Source organism: Salminus brasiliensis, chromosome 14 (assembly GCF_030463535.1).
Source record: "Salminus brasiliensis chromosome 14, fSalBra1.hap2, whole genome shotgun sequence".
NCBI lineage: Eukaryota > Metazoa > Chordata > Actinopteri > Characiformes > Bryconidae > Salminus > Salminus brasiliensis.
The window spans coordinates 11822859-11848350 of NC_132891.1; the positions used below are offsets into that span (position 1 = coordinate 11822859).

General features: G+C 42.4%; 1 protein-coding gene across 6 annotated transcripts in view; it reads right to left on the reverse strand.

Moving 5' to 3' along the window:
* Positions 1 to 25492, reverse strand: part of eif4g3b (eukaryotic translation initiation factor 4 gamma, 3b) — a 32548-nt gene continuing 7056 nt past the window's right edge. The window contains exons 3-35 of one of the 6 annotated variants that reach the window (XM_072656395.1): positions 24770 to 24946; positions 21390 to 21482; positions 21009 to 21041; positions 18782 to 18802; positions 17396 to 17575; positions 16161 to 16275; positions 15900 to 16006; positions 15686 to 15811; positions 14731 to 14821; positions 10397 to 11350; positions 10231 to 10310; positions 9856 to 10072; positions 9648 to 9772; positions 9433 to 9552; positions 9145 to 9300; positions 8809 to 9006; positions 8515 to 8661; positions 8093 to 8329; positions 6876 to 6980; positions 6314 to 6449; positions 6090 to 6178; positions 5220 to 5316; positions 5005 to 5125; positions 4518 to 4726; positions 3645 to 3760; positions 3343 to 3515; positions 2917 to 3042; positions 2704 to 2785; positions 2225 to 2323; positions 1888 to 2034; positions 1711 to 1792; positions 1388 to 1534; positions 1 to 1243 (exon numbers count right to left, since the gene is read on the reverse strand). In XM_072656395.1, coding sequence (XP_072512496.1) covers positions 1062 to 1243; positions 1388 to 1534; positions 1711 to 1792; positions 1888 to 2034; positions 2225 to 2323; positions 2704 to 2785; positions 2917 to 3042; positions 3343 to 3515; positions 3645 to 3760; positions 4518 to 4726; positions 5005 to 5125; positions 5220 to 5316; positions 6090 to 6178; positions 6314 to 6449; positions 6876 to 6980; positions 8093 to 8329; positions 8515 to 8661; positions 8809 to 9006; positions 9145 to 9300; positions 9433 to 9552; positions 9648 to 9772; positions 9856 to 10072; positions 10231 to 10310; positions 10397 to 11350; positions 14731 to 14821; positions 15686 to 15811; positions 15900 to 16006; positions 16161 to 16275; positions 17396 to 17575; positions 18782 to 18802; positions 21009 to 21041; positions 21390 to 21482; positions 24770 to 24946 — 5088 coding nt within the window. In that variant the 3' untranslated portion in view covers positions 1 to 1061. Of the gene's footprint in view, positions 1244 to 1387; positions 1535 to 1710; positions 1793 to 1887; positions 2035 to 2224; positions 2324 to 2703; positions 2786 to 2916; positions 3043 to 3342; positions 3516 to 3644; positions 3761 to 4517; positions 4727 to 5004; positions 5126 to 5219; positions 5317 to 6089; positions 6179 to 6313; positions 6450 to 6875; positions 6981 to 8092; positions 8330 to 8514; positions 8662 to 8808; positions 9007 to 9144; positions 9301 to 9432; positions 9553 to 9647; positions 9773 to 9855; positions 10073 to 10230; positions 10311 to 10396; positions 11351 to 14730; positions 14873 to 15685; positions 15812 to 15899; positions 16007 to 16160; positions 16276 to 17395; positions 17576 to 18781; positions 18803 to 21008; positions 21042 to 21389; positions 21483 to 24769; positions 24947 to 25492 lie in introns of all 6 variants that reach the window. The other 5 variants (XM_072656393.1, XM_072656400.1, XM_072656394.1 and 2 more) reach the window with 5 other exon arrangements.

Here is a 25492-nt window from a genome sequence, read left to right on the forward strand (position 1 = left end):
TTATTGCACCAGGACTGCTGAAACCTTTACTAAAGACTGTGTAGATATGCATGTTCTACATGTGTATATGTATACAGATATTGTTCGTGGGGTGGGCATAATGTAAGACCTCAGACAAAATGTGTTATGTACCGTAGGCACTATTCAAGCAGCAGAAATACTGAGAATATTCTGAGACCACAGACTGTGTTAAAATAGTGACAGTTCACCATTGTTTTTCTCCATGTATCATTTTTGTTTTTAATTTATTTACAAGCTTTAAATTTGCTCTATCAGTATGAAGAATTACAAGCACTTTAGGTTCAGCAACATCTCTTTAGTGTTTTTGTACAAGTTGCCATTTGCTCATTTAATTCCATTCAGAGTTCTTGTTTTGACTGTAATCTCAGCAGTCTCCTGAATGCATAGTTCTGCCGGATTATATATTTCCACATAGAGCAAGCTGAAGCAGAAGGAAAATTGGTATGGTTATTGAAATAACCCTGAACATCTGACGTACAACCACGTCAATCCTCCCTAGGACCCTGACTGTGTTAATCCTCCAATAAACATTATTGTCCTTAACTGAACAATCTGAAAGTCAGGGAGGCTCTTGCACAACTGTTACCATTATTATATTAATAGTATCATTATTAACATTATTTATTTATTTCTATATCCGCCAATGCCTCTTGGTTTGACCGTCTGCAAAATGTTAAATACACTTTTGTTTGCGGTTCTTAAAAAAAAAAAAAGAAAAGAAAAAGAAACCCATAAATTAGAGTCTGAACTTTTTGAAAGTTTTTGTTTCTTAGAAAGTAACAAAAAAAAGAAATTAAAAACTTAAATGAAATATTACTATAAATAATACATGTATATATTTTTTTTAGTGCTCCAGCAATTTAAAGTCGTCACGTCGCTGTATGTCAGTGAACCGTACCATTCGCACTGCCGCACTCCATTCTTCCCATTGGTGCATAAGGTTTGCTTGTATTACGTTTCGTTTTAGAAGATGCAGTTATTGTGTCAGCGACTATTGTCTTTTCAGCACATGTTGGCAAATGTGTCCGTTTCCCCTCTTGTCAATTGTCCTCGGACTCCTCTTCAGCCTCCCGTAGCCAGGTGAAGAAGGCAGTCACTGACTTGAGGGCCACGCCTTTGCCTTGCTGCTCGGCTGGGTCCTTGCTAGACTCCCACTTGTAGAACGCGTCTTCCGAAATCACGTCCTCATCATACAAACAGTCAAAGAACATCCGGAGCAAGTCTGAACAGGAGGACAAAAGTGCTAAATAAATGAAACCGCTACTTTACAGTTTTGTAATACAGATTTTACAGAATTTCAGAATGTGGAACACTGGCATGCATCAGAAAGCAACACAAATACGATTGAGGGCATAGTTGTACTCACTGGGAGGCTGTTCCAGTTTTACTATCAATGCTTGAAGTGCATAAAGTGCTTGCAACTGTCTCTCCGTGTCCGAGTTAAGGTACTTGTGTAATACAGGCAATCGCTTCTGAATAATGGCCGTATCCACTCTATAAGAGGAGCTCTCCACTGCACACAATTCCACACAGCCCACACACACACACACACAGACAGAACGGCAGCACAATTAGACTCAAGAGAGAACAGATGGTAAGTATTTCTGTAAATACTCCAAAACTTTATTAACTAAAAACATAAAACAGAGCTAAAAACTACATTTCCTCACAGAGCAGACCAACACTCACATTTCACTGCTGCTTTGCACACAGCAGTCATCAGAGCTCTGAGGAAGGGAGGAGAACTCATTTCTGATTCATCTAGATTTGCCTGTTACGGAGTGAGCACACATGAATGAAAACATCCTAACATCCCAAAGTTTAGCATCACAGCCCACAGTGTCAATTAAGCTGATTGCCTTTTACCTCTACCCAGTCGAAGATTTGTTCATCGCTCGCCAAATCTTCCAGGAGAAGCTTTTCAAGTTGCTTGTTCAGTTCCTCAGGCGAAAGCGTTCTCTTGGAGACTGCAGCAGTCGGACTCGAGCAATCAGAAAGAGTGAAGTCCAGTTTCTGGTGAAGGTTAAAAAAATAAAGCGAAGTTTGCATGAATGAAATTAGGCGGCGTAAAACAGCACAACTCCACTTTATGCATAATGGCTACAGCTTCTTCTCTTCTCCAGGGACACAGTTTCTGGTTATACAGTGATGTACAAATTTGCAGTATGCCTGCATGTGCGCTGTAGTGTAGAGCATAGCTCACCTGCTCTGTGATGAAGCTGTGCACATCCTCCGTTTCAGAGAGGAAATCAGCCCAGCTCAACCCAGAGTCCCTCCATAAGGCGCCCACTTTCCTATGGCTCTGTAACAGAGGAAACCAGAGCATTTGCTTCAGTAACTTCTGTTTTATATATGGACAAAAGTATTGGGACACATGCTCATTCATCATGTCTTCCAGAAACTAAGGATATTAAAAAGAAATATAAGGATATTAATAAGAAATATTTGGAGGAGCGTTGCTCTGAGGATTTGAGTACATTCAGTGATAAGAGCGTTAGTGAGGTTAGGATGTTGGATGATCACATGCCACCTCACCCACAACTCATCCCAAAAGTATTGGGTGGAGCACCATCATTCCAGAGAACACAGTACCACTTCTCCACAGCTTAATGTGTGTGTGTGTGTAAACAGATGAAATAGAATAATAGAATATGTAGACTGTATGTTTCTTTCTAAGCTTACCATTTGTTTGCATAGAAGGTGCAATATTTCAGAAAATAATATCCCAGCTCTTCCCACAGGGAGTAATGGTTTGCTAAATTCACTGCAAAAAAATAAAAAATAAATAAAAAATAGAAAACCATTGATGTCATCCAGCAGAACACTTGTAGTGATTATTTATAAACTGATAAATCCACTTAGCAACAGTGCTGTGATTCAAACAAAGGGCCTTACCTAAATAATTCTCTCATAGAGATTCCTCCTTCTCGGAGCACTGGATTAACCAGCTCCGCTAAGTACAGCCATATATGGGGAATGTCAATGGCCATATCATCTGCTAACTCGAGAGTTTCTGAGAACCTGCACAAAGAAAGAGAAAGAAAGAAGAAAAAGGAAGTTGTCAGGAAATCCCTTTCTGTATTGTGCTGATGTTCCGATGAGGCTAATGCTTCTCGAACAGAGTGTGCCAGCTTCGCAGTCAGCAGCTGAAGCTGATGAATCTGATCCTCCAAAAGACAAACGCAAACGCAAGCTTGTAAATAGCACAAAAAATATCCCTTTTATGAATTTACATATCTAACTAGCTAACAGGCTTTTATCTCATCATAAACCAGAGAGCAACGTCTCTACCAGTTGACCACAGTCAGATAGCGCTCTCACCCTTTAAAGAACTGAGGTTTGGAGAGGCTCCCAGCCTGCAGCAGCTGATGGAACAGCTGGCCCATGTGGTCTCGCGTGATCTGACTCCTCTCCAGTGTGGACTCCACACCCACCCGCACAAACACATACAGCATCGAGGCCTGCTCCAGCTCCTCCACACACTGCACGGCCTCCTGCACACAAGACGTTCACAAAAAGCTGCAATGCCATTTTACAGAACTGAATGCTATGGTTCACCAGCAAAATACAAACTCAAGCTTCCCTAAAAGGAACCATCTGTTGGGTAAATGGGCACTGCATACCTTGTAATCATTAATGTGCAAAAACTCATCGATAATGGACTTGGAACGTTTCTCCATCTCCTCCTCAGATAACGCAGGCTTGTCCGTGGTAGGGCCTGACGCTGCTTCAAGTTTTACTGCCACACAGGAGACAAACACAAAAGAACTGGTCATCTACTGTGAGTCATCTACATATTCACAGTACTGTGCAGAGGTTTTTAGACACCTAAGCACATTCATTAAAACCACTCATCTCAGCAATAGGAGTGTTTTCACGTGTTAAATAAAAGAACAAAAAAAAACATTGCAGAAATATAGACATTAATGCAGTGACAAGTAACAAGATTTTGTCATTTCAGGGTTGGGGAGAGTTGTCTAGTGGACTAAGACGCTGCCACTATGATCAGAGGATTCCTGGTTTGAATCCTGGATCAGGCAGCTTGCCATCAGCAGACAGTATCAGAGAGAGCACAATTGGCCTTCCTCTCTCAAGGGTGAGCTAATGTCCCTTCTTTGTGATGTTTATCAGCATAGGCATCTGTTAGCTGTTTATCTGAGCTGGGGAACGCGTTTTCCTCCAAGTACGCTGACTGCCTAGCGATACTGCATCAGTGGCAGTTTGAAAAGGAAAAGGAAAGTTTGAAAATTATTTTTATTAATAGTACTTATTATATTAAAAGTTATTAAAATGTATTCTAATTTAATGATTAAATTGAGTTGTAATGACATTTGAGATTTAATGATGCTTCATTAAGAACTAAGTAATCAAACTGAATCTTTTTAGCGTTGTACACTCCTGAGGGGCACCCAGTGACCCCTCAATTGTGAAAGACACAGACAGCAGCTGCTATGTTGAATGTACAAAGCTGGCATGTGTGCAAATCTGCGACTCACCAGATTCCCTGGATTGGCTGCGCTCCAGTTTGCTCCTGCTGGCTGTGCTGGGCAGCAGTTTAGGCGTGTCGGGGACTTGTGTCTCCTTGTGTACTTCCTCCTGGGGAGGCTCCTCCGGGGTTTCCTTACCAGCTCCGGCCAAAGAGAGAGGTCTTGAGTGGCCCGAACTCATCAGCTTATCATTGCGCTCCCGCCCTGAGCTTCCCCGACTGAGAAACACAGACAGACACAAACATAAAAAAGGACACATATGTGGGTCCAAACTTTTTTTTTTTAAAAAGGCACAACAACGTGCCTGTTAACTGCATAGTATTAACAGAGGAATTCACAGTAATGAATGAATTTTAAATATTGTCGCTGTCTATCGTCTATGTACCTCCTATGGCAACTTGACGTTGGATGATGTAAAAACATTCATTTTTGAATCATTCTACTGGGCCATTAATCAGGAAATTCTGCCATAATGTAAAGAACAAATGTGTAATACCTGCTCAAGCCTCTCTTAGAGTCAAAGTCTGAAGCAGCAGAGGAAGCGGGCGCTGCCGCTGGGGCCGAGGGCTGCAAGGGTGAGTAACGGTTCAGACTGCTGGCACTGGGGCGCAGGACGTCTGCAAAATAAACAACCGCATTGCAACTTTCAGCTTTTTTTTTTTTTTTGGAGGAAAAAACAAGTGTGGCACAGCAATTCTTTTCCTGTCCTACCTGATTCACTGGCCTTAGCTCCAGCTCCTCCACTGCTGCCCTTCATCCAGTTGAGCTGTGCTCGGGGCCCCAGCTGAATCTTGTCATCTATTGTTGGCTACAGATAAAACCACAAACACATCCACAGATTCAGTGTGATAACTTTTTAATTACTTTTACCGAAGACCCACTGAGAGGATGGAACAGTGAAATACACATGACCAGCAGGTGGGGCCTTTGAGCCTTATGTTGACAAACGAAAGGCTGAGCACTAGGGATAGTATGACTACCTTTACCTAAAACTCACTACGTAGATGCAACAGTGCAATACACAGGACCAGCAGGTGGGGCTATTGAGCCCTATGTTGACAAACGAAAGGCTGAGCACTAGGGATAGTATGACTACCTTTACCTAAAACTTACTAAGTAGATGCAACAGTGCAATACCCATGACCAGCAGGTGGGGCTATTTAGCCCTATGTTGACAAAAGAAGAGTACTAGGGATAAAATGGTAATGTTATAGTTTAGTGGTCACCAATCCTCCTCCTAGAGATCTACCTTCCTACAGGTTTCCCTTCTAACCCAATAGAACAATACAGATCAACTGTAACAACAGCTGATTCAGCTGATCTCTTCAGGTAATCATCTAGGAGCAGTAATTATATGGATCAGGTTGGGTCAATTAGAGCCTGCATAAAGTTTGCATAAACACAGATTTCTTGGCCAGGGTTGGTGGCTGTTGTTTCAGTTGATCCTGAATAAATGACTTTCTCTAAAATGTTATATGTGTGAGGGACATGCTGGTCTTGTACAGTAGCTGGGCAAAGCCTGTAAAGTAGCTGGAATTAAAAAGAAGAAATAGCCTGCCCACACATAAGGACATTCCATACCTTGGAGATTTTGGGGATCTTGCTGGGGTCTATCGTCCTACTGTTCTTAGGCACAGGCACAGTGTTCCAGGTCTCCTCTCTCTGCAGTACTGTAGAATAAACGCATTAAATATAAAAAAGGAAGGAGGAAAAAGAGAGACGTACATGTAACACATGAAAGTGAAAAGAAAGAGGGAGAGAATAAGCTGTAAAGAGGATTAGCTGATAGTGAAGTTTCCTCTGACCTGGTCTCCTCTTGTCCTTGGACAGCAACTGCTGGTGGACCTTTCTCTGCTCCTCCTGCTCCTCAATTTTGGCCTCTTTGTGGATCTGCTCAATGGTCTTGGGGCCCAAGTCAGCTCGACGTGAAACCCAATTATGCTGAAATAGCATAAAACACATCAGCACCTGGTTTTACCTTATAACTAGGTATACTTTGACTGGGTCTTTGGACCATTCTTCTCAAACATGCATAACTGGACTCTAGAAAAAAAAAATAGCAATGCCTGTAAGTTGTTTCTTATATATTTTCAGGAATCCAGTGGATCAGGATCTCACCTCATCCAGGTATATTTAAATGGATGGGCATTTTGAATTATTGGCTGAAAAACTGATTTTACTTCAGTATTAATTACCATGCTATCACATCTTACCTTAATTATGTGACTACATTATCTATGAACTCAGCATTGATGTTGATACTCGATAGCGTTTAGGTGCTTGAGTTGGATCAGGGGGCAAAATAAACTGGACTGGGACATTACTAGAACACACATGCACAAACACAGAAATAGAGTAGCCTCTAACCAGTCGAAGGTCGATAACATCTTGGAGCATAAACCGAATGCGTGATGACGTCTTCCTCTCCTTCACTATTTTCTCCATCTGGTTAAAGTACTGATCCATTCGAGGCTAAGGGAGAGAGGGTTGGAAAAGAAGCATTACACAACTGTCCACATAGCTGTATTGCTACACAGCGATTCTGCTGACAAACTTCAGAAACTAATGTTTGTGTTTTGGCACCACCCTGAAGTCCCAGCAAACCATGTTCTCAGCTGAACTCTGTGTGAGTCATGGTCAGCAGAAAGAACATTTTGTTGCCAAGCACACTGCTACTGAATTACAGCCATATGTGCACTGGGCCTATGTGGTTAGGTATACTGTCATAGTTACACTTAGCACTAAGGTGGTGGAGACAAGGGAGAAGTGTCTCAGAGTAATAAAGCTATGCTAGTTTCTATATTCATTGTCTCCTCTGTATGAGCTTTTTCGTATCAGCGGTTCACTCCAGAATAAAGGGTTCCATAGATTTTTAATCCATCACGGAATTAAATTCTTACAAAGGCATGAAAAAAGAGAAAAATGTATAAGGAATGCTGCTACCCCAGCTAAGTCTTAATTAATATACTGAATAAACAGCACCTTTGTATTTGTTCTGGACAAAGTTCAACTGTGTAAGAGCATGTTTTTTTATTTCTACGTAAAGCTCATTTGTAATTGGTGGACAAATCCACAGATCAGATTTTGACAACCTACTGGAAGTACTCAGTCAAAACCTGCCACTATATAAAATACACATTACTATCTAATCCAGTGACACTGTACAGTACAGTGTACAGTACAGTGATTTGTTATTTATAGTCTGCTAAACTCCATCCAATAAACATGATCAGTTACACTCTTTGTAATGAAAAGAGGTCAGTGGTCAGTGTTCTTTAAGCACTGGCAATGTCCAGATATTTTACGATACAATAAAATATTGTCGTATTACTTACCCCTAGTTTAGGGTATGTAATTTGAGTATTATGCAATCAACTATTTATTACATGCAACTTTAATTGACAAGTTTATTATCTGATTAAGTCTAACCCTAAACTTAACCTCAAGCTTAATCTTAATCTTAAACCTGACCCTAAAGCCTAAAGCCTTTGCTAATAAACATATTTTTTACATTCTATAGAGCACCTTTAAATCAACTCAAAGAAAATAAAGTCAGTTCAGTGACTGAACTCTGGTCTGCCTACCTTGGCCTTCTCAAAGTCCAGATCCTTGCCAATAGTGGTGAGGAGCCTGCAGAGACACTCAAGACTCTCCTCATCATGGTTTTTCAGCAGCTTTACCACACAGTCATGCATGATGGCTTCTGTCAGCATGCGAAGCTTAAACAATTCCCCAATAAACTTGATGTTCCCGATGGATCTCCTGCGGGCCTTGTCCTTCGCCTCCTCCAACTCCTCCTGCAGCCGCTCTCGCTCAGTCGCCTGAATCACATTCCACACAAATTTTGCAATTTTTCCAAAAAACAGGACACTTCAAAAAGACAGGTTCAAAACTGATTGCTTATCTCTTTGTAGCATCATCTGCAATTTCAGCACCTTTTTTGTAATCAGTTGGGCCTGTAAATTGGAAAACAAGGAGAAATCCTATTGAATGGAACAGTACTTACTGAGGATGCTGCTTCCAGCTCCCGCTGTTTCTTTTCAAAGACATCATCATCCATTTTGTCTTTCTCAAACTCCTTTTGACAGCGGTTCAGCAGCAACTTTCGGAAATTCACAGTGCTGGTGGGCTTGTCTGCCATGGGCACTTTTAACTATACAGGTAGGAAGACACAGGGTTATAATGTTTACATACAGATTACTTAAGAAAATGCTTGCCATTTTATTTTGAGTGACACATTAACCACGCTGTCAGTTTGTCTTTCATGGACAACTTCATAAAAAAAGGAAGCTTTACTCACTGTAGCCAGACAGCTACACATATTGCCATAGGCCACAGAGAAGCTGGGTTCATCAATGGCTTTCTCAAAAACCAGGTCGATGACACCTTTGAGGCGCTCCTCTGTGTCGATGGTGAGGTCCGTCACCTGCTTCATTAGCTGGCTAAACATTTGTGGGGTCAGTTTGTTGAGGATACTGCGCACCTTCCGGAAAAGCTCCTGGAAATGACACAGGGAGAACAAAATAGTAACTAAACACTCCACTGCAATGATTCCAGCCAATTACTACATGCATTTTCTTAAATGAGGCATAAATGTGTAGGAGGTTCTCCCATCACTAAAAGACGAAGTGCTCACCTGAGTTTTCTGGCTCTCGGGGTCATCTGATGGAACTTCCCTCTTCATACCAGGCTTCCAGGCATTCTCAGCCTTCTTCAGTTGCACGTCATCATTCACAGACACATTCATGATGATCTTGCGGGGAGGAGGCCGCCTCAAGCCTACATTCAGGAGCTGAAGTACAAAAAAACAAAACAAACATAAGTAAAAAGACACATAAATGTCACACTTGCTGTCACACAAAACAACTTAACCAAAATGTTTATGAATTTGTGCAAAGGAGGAAAGGATAAACAAAAAACCCACCGGCGCGCCTCTGCTTCCGGGAATCACCCTGCCAAAGTCTGCGAAGGCTGGGGTGAAGTCTGGGCCTCTGGAGATGACCCGTGGGTCTACTTGCCGCAGAGGCAGCTTATTTTGGTTTATCTGTAAGAGCAGAAAGTCAAGCAGAAGTCTGTCAGCCCTTCTCCTGAAGAATGGTTTCAAAGGCTCAGCAATGTCCATCTGTTAAGAAAGCTTACCTTGTCTAGTACCACATCTGAAATGGGAGGAAGCCCCTCTGGCTTCTGCACACAGGCAGGCATAAACTGGAAGCCCAACAGAAAGTCTCTGTTATACTGCCTTTTCCCATTCTTCAGCTCTGGCTCTGTGGACAGTGGAAGGACAGTAAGTGAGTAAGAAATGCAGACACCAACCAAAAAAAAAAAAAATAGTGTGAAGGAGCCTCACTCTGTATTGCATTAGTAGAGGGTTCTTTAAGTCCAGGTGTGAGAACTCCATCACTGCTGTCTGCCTCAGGGGTGTGCTCTGGTCCATTTCTTAGAGGCTCTGCCTCCTGCTCTCCATTCTCCTCCACAGGTGCTCCTGTTGAACTCCGCCGCTCCACACCCACAGGAGGCGGGCTAGAGTGCTCCACAGCAGCCTCTACAGCTGGCTCCAGTTTCTCCTAAAACTCACACACACACATACACACGTCTTAAGACAGCATGTATTTAGGCTCCCGTTTCCATGTTAACTTAGTGACTGTGTTCATCTAAACATTAATTTGGTTATAAACTGTGGATTTACACACAATAGGGAAACAGTGGACAGTCTTAAACTCACCTCCTTGTCAGGACACTGGGCTTGCCCCACAGGGGTGTCCTCTTTTGGCTTCTTCCATGTCTTTGGTACACTAGACGCAGCTACAACGACAACAGCAACACAGAACTCACTGAGAGGACCTTCACTGTTACATTCTATTATTGCATACCACAAAACCAGTATTTACCTTGACCCAAGCTTGGTTTAAGGTTGGACTGTAACGAGGGCTCCTCTTTCTCTTCTAGCAATACGTCTGCCTCTTTCTCAGACTCTCTCAGCTCTGGCTCGGTTGAGGCTCTCCTGGCTAGGCCTATTTCTGTAGCTCCCTGGCCTTGGTGAATGAGGCTTGGAGACGGAGCAGGAGCAGTACAAACAGCAGCAGAGATGGTGGTGGGAGGCAGAGAGGGGGTTAAAACGCTCAAAGCAACAGCCTCTCCAGCTACAGGAATTTCAGCCTTCACCTCCACTTTCACCTCCTTCAGGGCAGGTGTGGCAGGACTGGGCTCTGAGCTGGACAGCTGAGGCTGGGGCAAGCTAGGCTGAGCAGAATGCATTTGAGGGGTCTGGTTGAGCTGAGAGGGCCGCGAGTCATCGCATGGGGGAGTGGAGTCTGTTTCGGCCAGGCCGTTGACAGCCTTTACGGCCTGACCTGGTGAGGCACTCATCTCAGTATCATCTCGATCAGGCTCTGGTTTCTCAGGCTCTGGTGTAATAGACTGTGCAGGGCTAGGTTCTGCTGGAGGGGTAGGGGGCTCGGCAGCCTCCACTGCTGACACAGCAGGTTTGGAGGGGCTGGGAGCTGGAGCTGGGGCTGGAGCTGGGGCTGGGGCTGGGGCTGGGGCTGGGGCTGGGGCTGGGGCTGGGGCTGGGGCTGGGGCTGGGGCTGGGACTGGGGCTGGGACTGAGTCTGGAGCTACAGTGGCCAATTCTGGGCCTGAGAGGGGAAGCTCAGATTTCTCGGCGGGATACAGGTCTTGGGCAGGGGCAGGTGCAGTAATAGGGGTAGGAGCCGGCACAGGAACAGGAGCTGTAGGGGCAGGGGCAGGGCTGCTGGGCTCTCGCCTTTGCACAGGAGGCTCCCCAGGCCTTAGCCCTGGAGATGAAGACTTCAGCACTACACATTCAAGCTTTGGCTTGTCATCTACAGTGGACAGGTTGGAGAGGTGAACCACAAAAGGGAAAAAAAAAGTCAATTGAAAGTCATAACCACAAAGTCAGTGTTGCAAAGTTCATACACAAGGCACCTAGTCATGCATTTGAGATCTTATTCTAGAGCAGTGGTCACCAACCTTGCCCCTTGAGATCTACTACCACACATTGTTGAGCTTAAACCTAAAGAAAACCAAACTCAGGTACAGGCAAATGAGTCTTCATGTCATCTAACCTGAATTTATTATTACAAAGACCTTGCTAATCAGCCTCTCCTAAAGGCTAATTGGCCTCCCCAAAAGTGGGGAACAGGTTTGACATTTGCTTAATCCATAGATTTGGGGTTAGATGTGTAAGATCAGAGTTAATGACCACTGATCTACACCTGTGCTTCTTTTTCCTGGTGACCCATCATTTTTCACATTTGATTACACCTCAACACATTCTATGTGGGGTTAATAATAATAATAATTAGCCTAAAATGGCTGTTGAAGCAGAGAAATTCTGCTGTGGCTCCCAAGGAAAAAAAAACAAAAAAACTTTAGACTGCAAACTTAACCTTGTTCTCTGATAGCACAAACATATCAAACTCACTGTCCACTCTATTAGACACCCTTACCTAGTTGGTCTATTTGTAGATGTAAAGTCAGAGACAGAAGCTCATCTGAGAATGACCCAACTCAGAAATAATTTGTGGTGGTCCTGACTATTGAAGAACAATGAGTGAAAGGAGGCTTACAAAGTATGCAGAGAAACAGTATGGAATTATAGAACTACTAAGTGCCCCTATATGGTAAGTGGGGCTGTTCACTCCAAACCAAGGGTGGTCAAAATCTTCTGATATGACTGTGTAGTTTCTTGCTATTTGTCAGCTACTACACATTGTGACATGTAAATCACAGGGGAAGAACTACCTCCTGCTATAGAAACCCATAGCACAAGGTCATCAATTGAGTCTTAGGAATCACACTACTTCATTGCTCTACACAAGAAATGTTAATCAGGGGCATGTTTGTAAGTTGAAGTTCTCTTTCAAACATTTGATTTGGTAGCTAACTAAGGGAAACTGTAGCAAGCTGATCTGACAGACCAATAAACTGATCTGTTAGTAGAAAAACCTGCACTAAAGACTGAGGGTTCCAACACCAAGTTTCTAGTCTCGAAAGAAAAGACATAGCCATTCTCTGAATGGAACATGCATGCAGCCCAGCAGGAGGCTTGGCAAAAACCTACTCACAACTTCGACAAACCAGTATGACCTGCAGATTTCCAGAATCCAGCAATTCTGTCTACATAAGCGTGTACATGCAAAGTACCCGGACTGTTCTTTAGAGGAAAATAGGTGCACGTAGAAGTAAAATAATTAGAATGGGAAAAATAAATAAGGAGATAAAATCTCCTTGTATAAACTGCACACAATGGGTTCAGAGACACATGCATGTTAACAACCCATTTCATGAAGGACATCTGAAAAACAAAGCCATTTTCAGCAAGACGAGCACCTTGCAGTCCATTCAGTTTAGAAGCTGCATGAGAGGGCACCACAACAAAGTTCCATCAAGGGTTCAGACACACTACAAAGGTGGCACATCCCTTCTATTTACCGATATATGAGGGCCCACTGTCTTAAAGAAGACAAAGTGCATGCAAAGAAATGCACTTCTATAAACTGTCAATCATCAGTTTTTAGTCTGCATAATGTGGATTTTGCCCTTAGATGTTGATCTTCAGGTAAATAAACAGCTTTGAACAGCAGGAGGCAAGAGCTGCTCCATTAGATCAGTCTGTGTGTCAGTAAGTGCAAACAAAAGCAGTCTAAACCCCTGTTTGTTTTTATAAGCCTCCACAGTGGTGTGATGTGACCTGACAAAAAGTGGCATCCAATCAGAAAGCAAAGAAAGAGATTTGTTTAAAGTGAGACCGTAAGGGATTCTAAGCAGTTTCTGTGTGGAGAGACAAAAGGTGCTTATTCCAAACCATATTTTTTGTCCCACAATTGTAAGTAGCAAGCCAGCCAATTAGGGAGCTGTGAAGATGTTTAAGGTCTTATTATTAACATCTGCTGCACTTCATCTAATTATACTGTTTGTAATGAAATGTTCAGCTGATCAGTGTTTATTTAGCACTAACAAAATCCTTAATATGCTTAGAAAAGCATATTGTGTATCGCAATAACAAAATGTATCACACACCGATAAAATACAGTCATACTGCCCAGCTCTAGTTAGAACTAGTCTTTTTCCGTTTATAATGAAGAAGCAGTCTTGATATTCCAAGAACCTGTTCAAGGCATACAGATTTAGCATTTTTGTTTCTGAGAAGTAAACAATCTGCACTGGCAGTTTTCATTGCTTGCATTCTGCAGAAGAAGTAACTTCTGCAAAATAAAAGGGCAGTTTCCTCCTGGAGCTGGTAACCTCTGGTTATGCTATTTAAAACCCAACCTGTCATACATGGTTGCCAACTCTGGAACCTTTCAGAAAAGAATAATTAAAAAGGTGTCTCATTGGTGCCTTTGTGTCCTCAGGTGGGTTAAATGGCACCCAGCCTTACTTTGATCATTAAGACACATGCGGCTTAAGCCAGAGCTGATGCAACATTTGCACTGTGCAAAATGTGTGGATGCTTTTTTTTTTTTATTAAAATTAATTTTATTAAAGGAGGGCACAAAGTTGTGCCTGTGAGACTCGAGTAGGAGACTTACTCCAGTTCTTCCTGGTATGCCAGCAGTGGGGCTGAGACATCCAAGGTCCTTACAGTAAACACTGGACTGTATAATAGTTTTGAGATTTTGGCTGGTGGCATAATGCCTGAAGACAGTTACCTGTTGTGGCTAGAATGTCACAAGGCACTCCATAGGGGTCTGGGTAAGGATCCATTGCTCTTAATATTCATGCATGCAGGTTCTTAGCATGAGGTACTCCAAGAAAACTTGCAGCAGTCTTTCAGAGCACTCCGGCAGAGGATTACCCTCACAGCAAGATGTGGTGGTTGCCATGATTATTTTATTTCCATATTCCCATGGAAGTATGTTGGGCTTTGTCATTCTCCATGGTTAGGGAGGCTACCCTTTGGATACAGGCTAGTCAATGCTCAGAGCGGGTGGCATTTAGACACAGAGAGGTCAATTCTTTAGCTAGCCTTTTAGCAGTGTCCACTATCAGAGAAGCTTGCTACTAAGAAAGTTCAGAAAAAAACTGAGAACACAGTATCAGAAGGAAGACGGCATGGAAAACTGCTTCTGAAGATACCCCCTGCCATTTTCCACAGCAAGATACCAAAACAACTCCTTGAAAGAGAACACTCTTCTAGATTTATACGAGCTGTACATAAAGTCAGAGGTCTGTAAAGGGCATTAAGGAGAGACCTGACCTGGTTTCAAGTCGACAGGAGCAGGGAGGACCTGGGTGCTGTCCACGCTGTACATAACATGCCCATGTTCCGCTAACTGGCTGTTCAGCTGCTGGGATTTGAGGTAGAAAATGTGAGGATAATGAGGGTGTGGACATAAAAACTAGCAAAAGAGAGAGAGAGATAGAGATAGAGAGAGAAAGAAATAAACAGAGATTGCACACATATGCAGCACACAGACAGAGTGGGAGAGGGGAAATGGTCAAGAGGGCCAAAAGGGAGAGCGAGCACAGCACAGCATAAATTGAGAAGTGGGTTGTGAAAATTAAGGCGGGAATGAGAGAAATGAAGAGACAGCATGAGAGCGAGAGACAGAAGCACCAAACCATGAAGCGGCATGGGGGGATAGGGGGTGAGTGCAAGCATAAAAACAGTGAGACAGCAAAAGGGGGAGGGGGGGGGGGGGGTTAGACCAATGAACAAGAGGAAAAAATGGGGAAAGAGAGGAGAGACGAACACTGTTAACATTAAGGGAGAGAAGACACAAAGTAAGAGTAACAACACAGTAGTGAGCATTCCCTTTACAGAGAGAGAGAAGCTTTCTTCAACAGAAGCTAAGAGTCTAAGGCTTTGCTGGGTTTTGATTAAAGGGCATTTACATGTGCTATCTCTGTAGAGGGAACACAAGGGGAGATCAGGATGAGACAAAACGGCAGTGAGGCAGAACTAGGATGAAGGCAGATGAAAGAATAGGTAAGCCACGTCAAACACCAAGAAACATCTGAAAGGGCTTTTTAAAAAGTACTACAAAAACCAGATCCGACTGAACGCCTATACAGACAATGCCAGATAAAGAGCGATAACATACCAGCAGCTAAGCAAAAACAGCTTGATGTACTGAACAACTGGTAAGAACTCAAAGCAAAAACTTGGTAAAACTGTTAAGGCTCCCAGTGTATATGATTGCACATCTTACCTGTGGAGGAGTAGGGGTGGAGGAGGGTCGTCCTGCTGGAGGGGTTGGGTTCCGGCTTCCGCCCACTCCTGACATGATCTCCTCTGTGATGTCCCTGCCTCCCTGGTTAGGGTCTCGGATGCGGATCTTAAGAGGGCAATAAGCAGATATTCACAGCCATATCAATCACCTCTTCAGAAAGTGATCTAATTAGGATTATTAGTGAAACACTCACTGTTTTCTTCTCTCTCTTGGCAGGTGGAGGTTGCTGTGGTGTAGGCACTATTATGGAGGGAGACGGGGTGTACATTGTCTGGCCAGGATAATAAGGAGGTCCTGCTGCTAATAGTGATCAAAGAATAAGAAGGAACTGATTTCAGTTACAGACCAAAGTAAACAATAAAATAATGTGTGAGCATGAGTGACTGTGTCTGTGTGCACTTAAGCATGTGTGTGATCTACAGGCAAAAAAAGAGAAAGAGCAGGACAAACTTACCATACGCTGGAGGGAAATCTCCTGGAGTAGGTCCAGGATAGAACGTACTGGGTCCAGTGGGTTGGACTGAGTACTGCTGAGGAGGCCCCACATATGGAGGAGCACTGTGACGATACTGTTAATTAAACACACAAAAAGAGGTGATCTCAGGCATGCCCACACAACACTTCAACACGCCATCATGAGAGAGATGATCACAAAGTTTAGCCAGTTTTGAAAACTGAAATTTGACTTTGAAGGTTTTAGGTTTTAATTGCCTTTATCCCCCAAATACAGTTTAAACAAGCAAAATATCTAATTTTTAGGTAGACTGCAGCAACAACAATGAAAAACAGCCTTAGCTAATTTTTACATCAATGGAAAGCATGGTTTTTGTATGAGCTTCAGGTTTATTGTAAGCTGCATGTCACCAGACACTGAACTAAACACTCCTGAGACATTTGTCACACCCCTTCTGCTTCGCTGCCTTGCCGCACAACTGTTTGTATAACAGTTTGCCTAATTTTTGCAGTTTATATTTGATGTTCAGTGACACAGAAAGTGCAGTTGACTGATTCATGCCTACTCTGTTTAAATGTCAACAGAGTATACATGCCACCCTAACACCATCTGAATATGCAAGCAAGTAGTTTTTAACTTTTTAATATTTACACATATACATATTGTTCCTCAGGAAACTGGCATTTTGCAGTAGGGTTGTGATATCTCTTTTATAAAATATATATTTATATAAGATATACATACATATTTTTCTCTCTCTGTTAACTTATAAGAACTGACTAATTAGAACTGGCCAGGCAGGACATGAATTGTCACATGGAATTGCCAGCATAATAATAATCCTCTGACTCTTCAAACCAGAACCTGAAGAATGCTAAATAATGCCTACAAAGCAGGCAAGACCACAAAGAGATATCAAAATGCCTCCAGCAAGTCGAGGAAACAAAACTGCTCTTGACGCTGGCCAGAAAGGCAACGCAAATACCCATATGACTGCAGGAAAGTTTAGCTGACACAGCAGTGGTGGTGCACCGTTCTCCTGTCCAGCGGGACTTTCACAAACATGAATGGAACAGTCGTCAGAAAAAACTTTGTCTGGGACCTTATCACAAAAGTCAAAATCAATTGTGCAGAAGTGCATCTAGATAAGCCTGAGGCCTTTAGAAAACAAGAGCTGTGAACCGAGGAACAAAACCCCAAAATAAAATAAATAAATAAAAACCTCTTCATCTAACCTGGGGTATGTAGTATTGGGCAGTCTGTGGGGAGGGGAATGGCATGGGCGTCATAGACATCATGATGGGCTGACTTGGGGGGTAGACAGTGGCAGCTGGAGCTTGGGAGGGAGGCCTAATGGAAGGGCTGTTGCTTGGAATGGTGGGCCGGGTTGTCTGCATCTGAGTCCTTTGGAAAAACTGTGAGGAAAAAGGGAGAGGAAATAATCAAATCAGTCAGTCACATACACTCACCTTCATTGATGGTGTGCAAAAAGTGTGTACTGCAACAATCTTTCTGGACCTTTGAAACGGGTAGTTTAATGAAAAAAGTTTGGACACTATAGCAAAAATACAAGTGTTTTTAAAAAAGTGAGACATAAAATCACTCTCATTTACTATTCCTTCATGGTCCTACTTATTGAGGCATGCAAAATGAAAACCTTAAAATTACATTACATGCATGACAATTATAGAGGAGCAATTAAACTAGCAACACATATGATAGATGAATAAAAATGTTTGATGCACCTAATTAAATGTATGTTGTAAAATAATGTATGTTACTACAATAAATACAATACAATAATTCTTATAAATGTGCAAATGCAAAGTCATTCTATCAATAAGAAAGAGATGATCGATAATAAGCCTTCACTTGATCTAGCATTCAGCAAGCAAGAACCCCACATTCCATCTCATTTTGCCGTTCACGATGTGAATACAGCAGTGGGGCACCCTTTAAGTACAATGAAATATGGCGTGAGAAGTCAGAGGGCAGACTGAGTAATCTAAAGCCATGCCGTTACATACTGATCATTATTCAGCAGTGACAGGTACTGTTGCACAGAGAGGCACCACTGCTGCAGGACCCTTTCTCTGAGGTCAAGACGTGTTTGACACATCTTAGTATTTCTCATTTCCAAGTCAGAAGTCAAAAGTCCACTCAAAACGGGAGCAGAAACATCTGTGTAGTATCACAAACCCATTTGTGAAAATCCCAGCATAATGGTACCACTCCTGATTTACTCTACAGTATTTACTTTTTTATAAATGATACAAAAGATTGAAAGGCTGCTTAAAAAACAATAATTGCAACAATAATAAACCTTAGTACATGATCTCCAAATAATATCCTGATGCTATTTGGACATGCATAAACCCCTTCAGAGTCTTTGCAGCACTCCTAGGGTAACAGGAGGTCATAACACCATGTAATTGATGTAATGGAGGCTGGAGGAAATAAAGAAAAAGAAAATAAAACATAAAATTGAGGAGTTGGCCTCCTCCAGTGTGGGTGGAGAGGAGAGCACAGCTGCGGTACACAGGGTGGGGGGGAACTAACTCAGCTGCACTCAGCTGGAATAGGGACTTCATGCCATGCATTTCTTTAAGACTGCAAATTACCTGAATGGGTCTGAATCCTCCCTTGAAAATTGAAGCAGGAAAGAGAGAGAAGCTAATGGGACAGTGCACTAAATGGTATGGAGGGATAGAAAAACTTACACACACCCACAGAGCCATGTGGAGCATAAAGCATGCAAAGGGTCAGCAATCTGGATAGCCCAGTTTGTAGCGTATGTCCCCCCCTCCCCCCCATGAAACCAGACAGTGCGCTCTTGAGGAAACAAAGTGATGTCATCCCCATGAGGTAAAAAAACAAAGCTAAATGTGCTCCACTAACCCTCATAGTCATTCAGAGTAAACACACCCAGCTAAGCATGCTACTTCCTCTTTGAAACATCTCAAACAGAAACACGAGAGCGCAAAGGGCAATCTTTGGCATTTAAGTTACTTCACCTCAGAAAGTAGGACAAACAGAAAGACAGAGGCTCATCACAGATCATACATAAAAATAATCAAGCACATTTTCTTAAAAAATGACTACAGACACAACCAGCACAACCTAAAAAAAAGCTTGTCTTTGTAAGATGAGGGTTCCTCATACATAGGCCTCATAAATAAACAACATGGCAATTGCTCTTGTGTACAGAGCATTAAATCTTATCACTACTCCATCTTTCCAGGGTACAATTACACTGAAGCCAAACAAACTGCCCTCAATTTTTCCCTTCGATTACCTCTACCTTTAGTCAAGTCATCATGCAGAAGGTGATTTATACGTGCCTGCACTAGGGATGTCATGAGAAACGATACTTCAGTACCAAGAGAATACCAAAATTCAAAAAACGTGGTACATGATTTTTTTTTTATATGGTACTGAAAGGAACCAAAACAACCACAGCCATCATAGATACAAGAGATTGTCATTTCTCTGGAACTGGCGGGCAGCATGATACATCTACATGTGTAGGGGGCAAGAAGAAGCAGGAAGGTAACCATAACAACACGTGCATTGGCGTCAGGAATTAAGTTGGATGGTCAAGGACCAGTATGCAAACAGCTTTGCAAAGCATTCAGAACATAAGGATAAAACACCGCATAGACAAACATCCAGATCTGTACACAGAATTCAAGAAAGGGAAGTTGTCAAAATCTTCATACCCTTAAACCCGTTACCGTTATTTGTGAATCCTGTTCAGAAAGGCATGGCAATAACCAGTGATATTAGCCTGCTGTGTGAGCTCTGACCTCCAAGCTCTGACGCCAAGCTCCGGTCATCTGGCCGCTCCTACTACTTATCAGAAGCTCAGTGTTGATTTTACCTACTTATAGCGAGGTTCAGTTCGGTGGCCAAAACACGAATGAGTCTTTAGACAAGGAAGACGTTACAGAGCCCTAACAATTGCTAGATCGCAGTTCCCTATTATAGGCCAAAGCTGGACTTGATACCATGAACCATGTAAGAGGTCATCTTCTCTCTAATTAACAAGTTGACCTGTTTGTTTTTAAGGTCCAGGTTGGGTACCACTGTTGACATGCTATGCCATAACAGGTGGAGTGAATTTTACAATACTGTTTGTTTAAAATACATGAAGGCTACATGCCTTGTCCTGTTCAACCCAGGCTATTTGCATTATTTTATTTTCATATTTGAGGCACCTGGATAATGCAACAGAAATGCTCTGCCACCATAAAATTAGTTTGTTTTGGATTTGTTTGGCACAGTATTATTGTTTTGTTATGCATTTTTTTTATTACTTAAAAAGAACACACAAAGGCTCCATCCCCCTGTTACTGGGGGAAAAGGCTGTAGATTCTTTAATATGTTTAATAATAGATTCATTAATATCTTTAATAATAGATTCTTTAATATCTTTAATAATTGTTAAAAATACATTTATTTATTTACATTTTTTTTTGTGGTATCAAAACCAGTATCCATTATATTGGTACAGATTACCAAATTTCGTGACATCCCTAGTCTGTACTACACATGCTGCATTGTATTATAATGATGTCAGCCTAACAACACAAGCACACCCAGCCTATTCTCTTCTCCTCCCTCACCTAGCCAAGTCAAGACTCTGGTCAGGCAACACAGGTGTCCAACACCTGACAACATGCAGGTCGGAGAGTAACACGACCCCTGGAATGTCGCTGGAAATCTATCTTCTTGATTGATTGAATACAGATGTGTGTAGGACAACTACACAGAGCACTGCAAGATTTGGGTGCAAACATACACAGAAACCTATGGTGTGAGGTGCTGCATTGCATCGGCATACGTTACCTGGTGATGGGTAGGACGAGGCCCAGGGGCAAACTGAGTAAGGGGTAACATGGCAGAGAGTGGAGCGGCAGAAAAAGAGAAAGAGGGAGAGAGAGATGAAAATAACTATGACAAACACAGTAAAAACACTAAGCTGTGCCAGGCAGGTAAGCAGTAATGAGGCACAACGCCTGAGCCTGAGCAGAAGTCCAAAGCAAGATGCGTTCTTGCCCACATCACAACACTGCCATCTACACCACAGGACTAACTGCATCATTAGCAAAACCAGCAAGCTGGAGAAGTATGTAAAGTTTGGTTCTTGTATAAGAGTACACAAGCTTAGCTACTTGCCACCAAGTCCAGAAGGTGAAAACTGCACGACTGAAGTGATTGGGCACTTACCGGGCGACTCTGAGGCTGGGCGTTCATTGGTTGCGTTGGAGGAGAGTAGACCAGAGGAGTTGTGCCGGCATTCTGGCCCGTTGTGTACGGAGACTGCAGCACGAGTGGTCCGAAAACAACACAAAAGAAAAACAGAGAGAGAGTTTAAAAAAAAAAAAGCTACTGAGGAAATCCAGGCAGCTGATTAAGTTTGGCCCTCTTCTGCGTGAGCTTTCAGTGAGTGTGGGCGATGAAGCGAGGGTGTCCGCTCCCTGCCGCTGCAAACACTGCGGTCTGCTGACACTGACAAATCTGCCATCTCTGCCTTGAGGAGCGAGTGAGCAAGCGAGAGGAGGAGAGTCAGAGCTAGGCGTAGCCCTGGACAGCCGTGAGTGGGCGCCGGCTGAGAGGCTGCATGCGACAGGGCTTAGAGCTAGACAGCGCAACAGAGAGAAACTAAGCCAACACTCCACCTCCTCTCTTCTCCTCTGCTCTCCTCACACCTCTCCATTCTGCTGGGCCTGCGTGATCTCTCTGTGTTTTGGTTGTGGGTGGGGGTAATTAAGGTTTAGCCTCTGGAGCATGTTAACTGAAATCTCTATTAATAGTAGGGTCTAGCAGGGGCCGTGTTTGCCAGGAGCAGCGCTGCAGGCGTAGAGCGGAAATCTGAGCGCTCGCCTCAGACACTCAGAACAAGCTCTAGAACAGCTGAGTCACTGTGACTGACTTTCTATTTCGGTCAGAGAATCAGCTGGGTACAGTCAGTGTTTGTGTGCGTAAGTGTGTGTTTGCAAAAAGACAGTGTATACACAGACATACGCAGTGATGTGCACACATATGCTTGGACACAGGACAACTCTGCCACAAACAACCTACGGTAAACTATGTGACAGACACACAGACACACACACAAACTCACACCATGCATAAGCTTAGCCAAATTACAAAGACAGTGCAATCACAGGAGATTTCAAAGCCCACTACAATTGCTTTGGGGGGCTTCAACAGATTAGTGATTCCATGAGATTGTACAACAATCCTAGTCATTCAGCGTATTATTTAACCACATCGATTTCTGTCAATCATGTCTCCTTACTCTCCAATTGAAGCAGGAGAGTAATATTAGTGAAAGCACAATTAATAATGAGTTCTTCTGAGCACTGTGGCTATCCGTTTCAATGAAAAGGTTTCAAAACACCACACTCTCAGAGGAAACAGCTGTGACTCATAAGACTAGAAGCATCTGAACACGTGTGGTGGAAATTTCTGTGGTTCACTTGCTTTGTAGCACTGTAAATACCAGAGGAAGTCGATTCTAATGCAGTTCTGATGCAGAAGGCATCAACAGGATTGCATTAAACCTACAATGTAGAAATTACTCTACAGTCCCAGCTAATCTTACACACCACCAGAGGCTTGAATGGACCTTTTAAGTCAGCTTTAAAAGTACAGCCTAATAAATCTGCAGGATGGTGCTCTCATCAGGACAAATTAAAGAGAGTTTTACAACATGTAGAATCATAGGAATGCTGAGATAATCAGTGGCTTCCTGTCACACTTTCAGTGCGCCAGCAGGGTACAAGAATATGCAAAACTGAAAAGGGTAGACAACATCCTTCATTTCCTAATGAAGGAAAGAGCATGTTTCTCTTAAAAATATCAAACAGGTCTAATTTAAAGAAGGTGTTGACTTTCTTGCCTTTTTTATTTTTTAATTCAATGCTAGGTTATTTTTCTAATATCTATTAAAGGGATATATATATATATATTAAAGGGAGCTCAAGCACCCAGAGCGCTTCTACTGTATACTTACTAACATGACATACAAATTATTTTGTTCCATTTCTTCTATTAGAAGGGGTTTCCACCATTTTTAAAAAAGATTTCAGCATAACCAAAAACATGCAACTGCAACTGAAAAAAAAAACTGTCAGCCTTAATTTATCAGTTATAATGAGGTTTGTGTGTCCTATTTAAACCAACATAATTGTATTCATTCATAAGCAATTTACTTAAAACATCAGCTTAAAATAAGCTAAATCAATGATGTAACTGACTGTAATAGAGAAATGAAGGCAGCTCGGGGGCCCCACACGCTGCTAACCGCACTCTCCACTAACTATTAAACATTTTACAAATACTGAATACACAACTTTTCGAAACATGAAAAATGCTGAACTGTGCTTAAAAAGAATCTGTGCTTAAACTGCAGTCAAAAGCTTAACAAATGTACATCATTCCCAGCTTTAATCACAATCTTTCAGTTTAGGAAGTAGTATAAGCATCACTGGCTGAAGGGATAAACTACACGGCTAAATTCAGGTTGGCTGCTGCTGTTGCACCCAGACTTGCTTAAAAATATTGAATCATATTTTTAACTGGAAATGCTTTCCTTCCGTCTCTACATGATTTAACATTTTAACATCATCACACGCCTAGTTCCTGCTCTTTCATGAGTGGTGGATGATGACCAGGCAGTTTAAATGTGGGTCACTAATATATAATATAATATTATGCACAATAATTTAAAAAGCAATATGAAGCTCTTATATAACCACACAACCTCCATAGCACTGATCTGTTACAAGCTTGTGTTGTTCATTCACCTTGTGTTGTCTCTTCTGACTTTTAAGACAGAGTGAAATGTAACAAATCATTTATAGTTATGCCATTAGGGACTTTTTTTGGTTTTTAGCTAGGTTTCTATCACCACCACTGTGAACAGTTCTGATATCGTAAGCTTTTCTATGATGACACATTTCACACCCATTTAATTATGCTGAATGTTGAAAACCAGCAGAATACCCCTTTTAAATGATATCATTGGATTCCTCAGTACTTTAAACACTGACCAGACGCAAAGCACAGTTCCAGGCAGGAAACCTAATCTATATTTAATCTACAGATTTTAAAACAAAGTGAACTATTTAGTAAACACACGTTTTCAATATAACTGTCAGTTCCCTAATCCCATGGCTAAAGCTTGGCTAAAGCATGCGAAAGAACAGAACCACTCCTATTTCATCAGCATAGTTATCATGTCTAGATGTTATATGTTATGTTCTTCATAGATTTGTCATGAATCAAATATTTTTCTAAATGTTATTAAAATCATAGTACAACAATGTAAACATTTCGGTCTAGTCTATTTTCAGTCGAGTCCAAATTCATCAGATATGATTTGATTTGATTTTGTACGTAATAGAATTATATTAGCATGGACACCGAATGTGTGCATCGCTAATTATCCCTCAGTGTGTGAAACAAGTGTAATATTCTGCAATTCTATACACAGATGAGCAAGAAGCTCGACACAAGCAAACACTAAAAAGCTGATCAGCTCAACACTGAAGACACACATATAGAGGCATTCTCTCAGGCAGTTGCATGGGTGCACTCACCCCTCCTCCTGCCTCCCAGCCTTTAGGGTGGCCATACAGATGCGCAGTGGATACTGTGGAAACTGATACCTGAGAAAGTCCGGGGGAAGAGGCGTGGCCTGGCGGCGTGGCCGCTAGGCTGGGGTGTCCTTTGTTGATTTCATGTGCTGTATAAGGGGGGCCGGGGGGTCTTTGTACCTGAAACCCACCAGAAAGGAAGCATAAAGTGAGAAAGTGCACTGGTGAAACCACAACACATACTGTAGACGTAATTTCCACTGTCCAGAGATCAGCTGTCTGTCTTCAGGGCCAGGAGCACGGGGATAAAGAAGGAAGTTAAACAACGGAAAAGGAGCTTTATTTTTGGCTGGGTGTGACAAGAGTGTGCACGCTTTCCCCTTTAAAATTGGGAAACGTGCCAGCTCTAGGCCACAGCCATGACTTGTAACACTATGTGCTTGGGGACGAGTAACGATCAACCTTTATGGACGAACCGCAGTCGTGTGAACCTCAAATTCTCCTGTAAATTACTTTTACAACCTCGCCTGTCACGGTGCATGATCACAGGCTGGCGAAGCAATATGGAACAGTCCTGCACTGCGGCCAGGGTACATAGGATTTAGAGAAGCACTGCTGTAATTTTAATTGTGAACACAGGCTGGGAACTGATAATGAGATTAACTTGGTTGCACCGGGAAAAGCCAAAGCCTGTGTGCTTCCATCACTCATTAAAGAAGCACACAA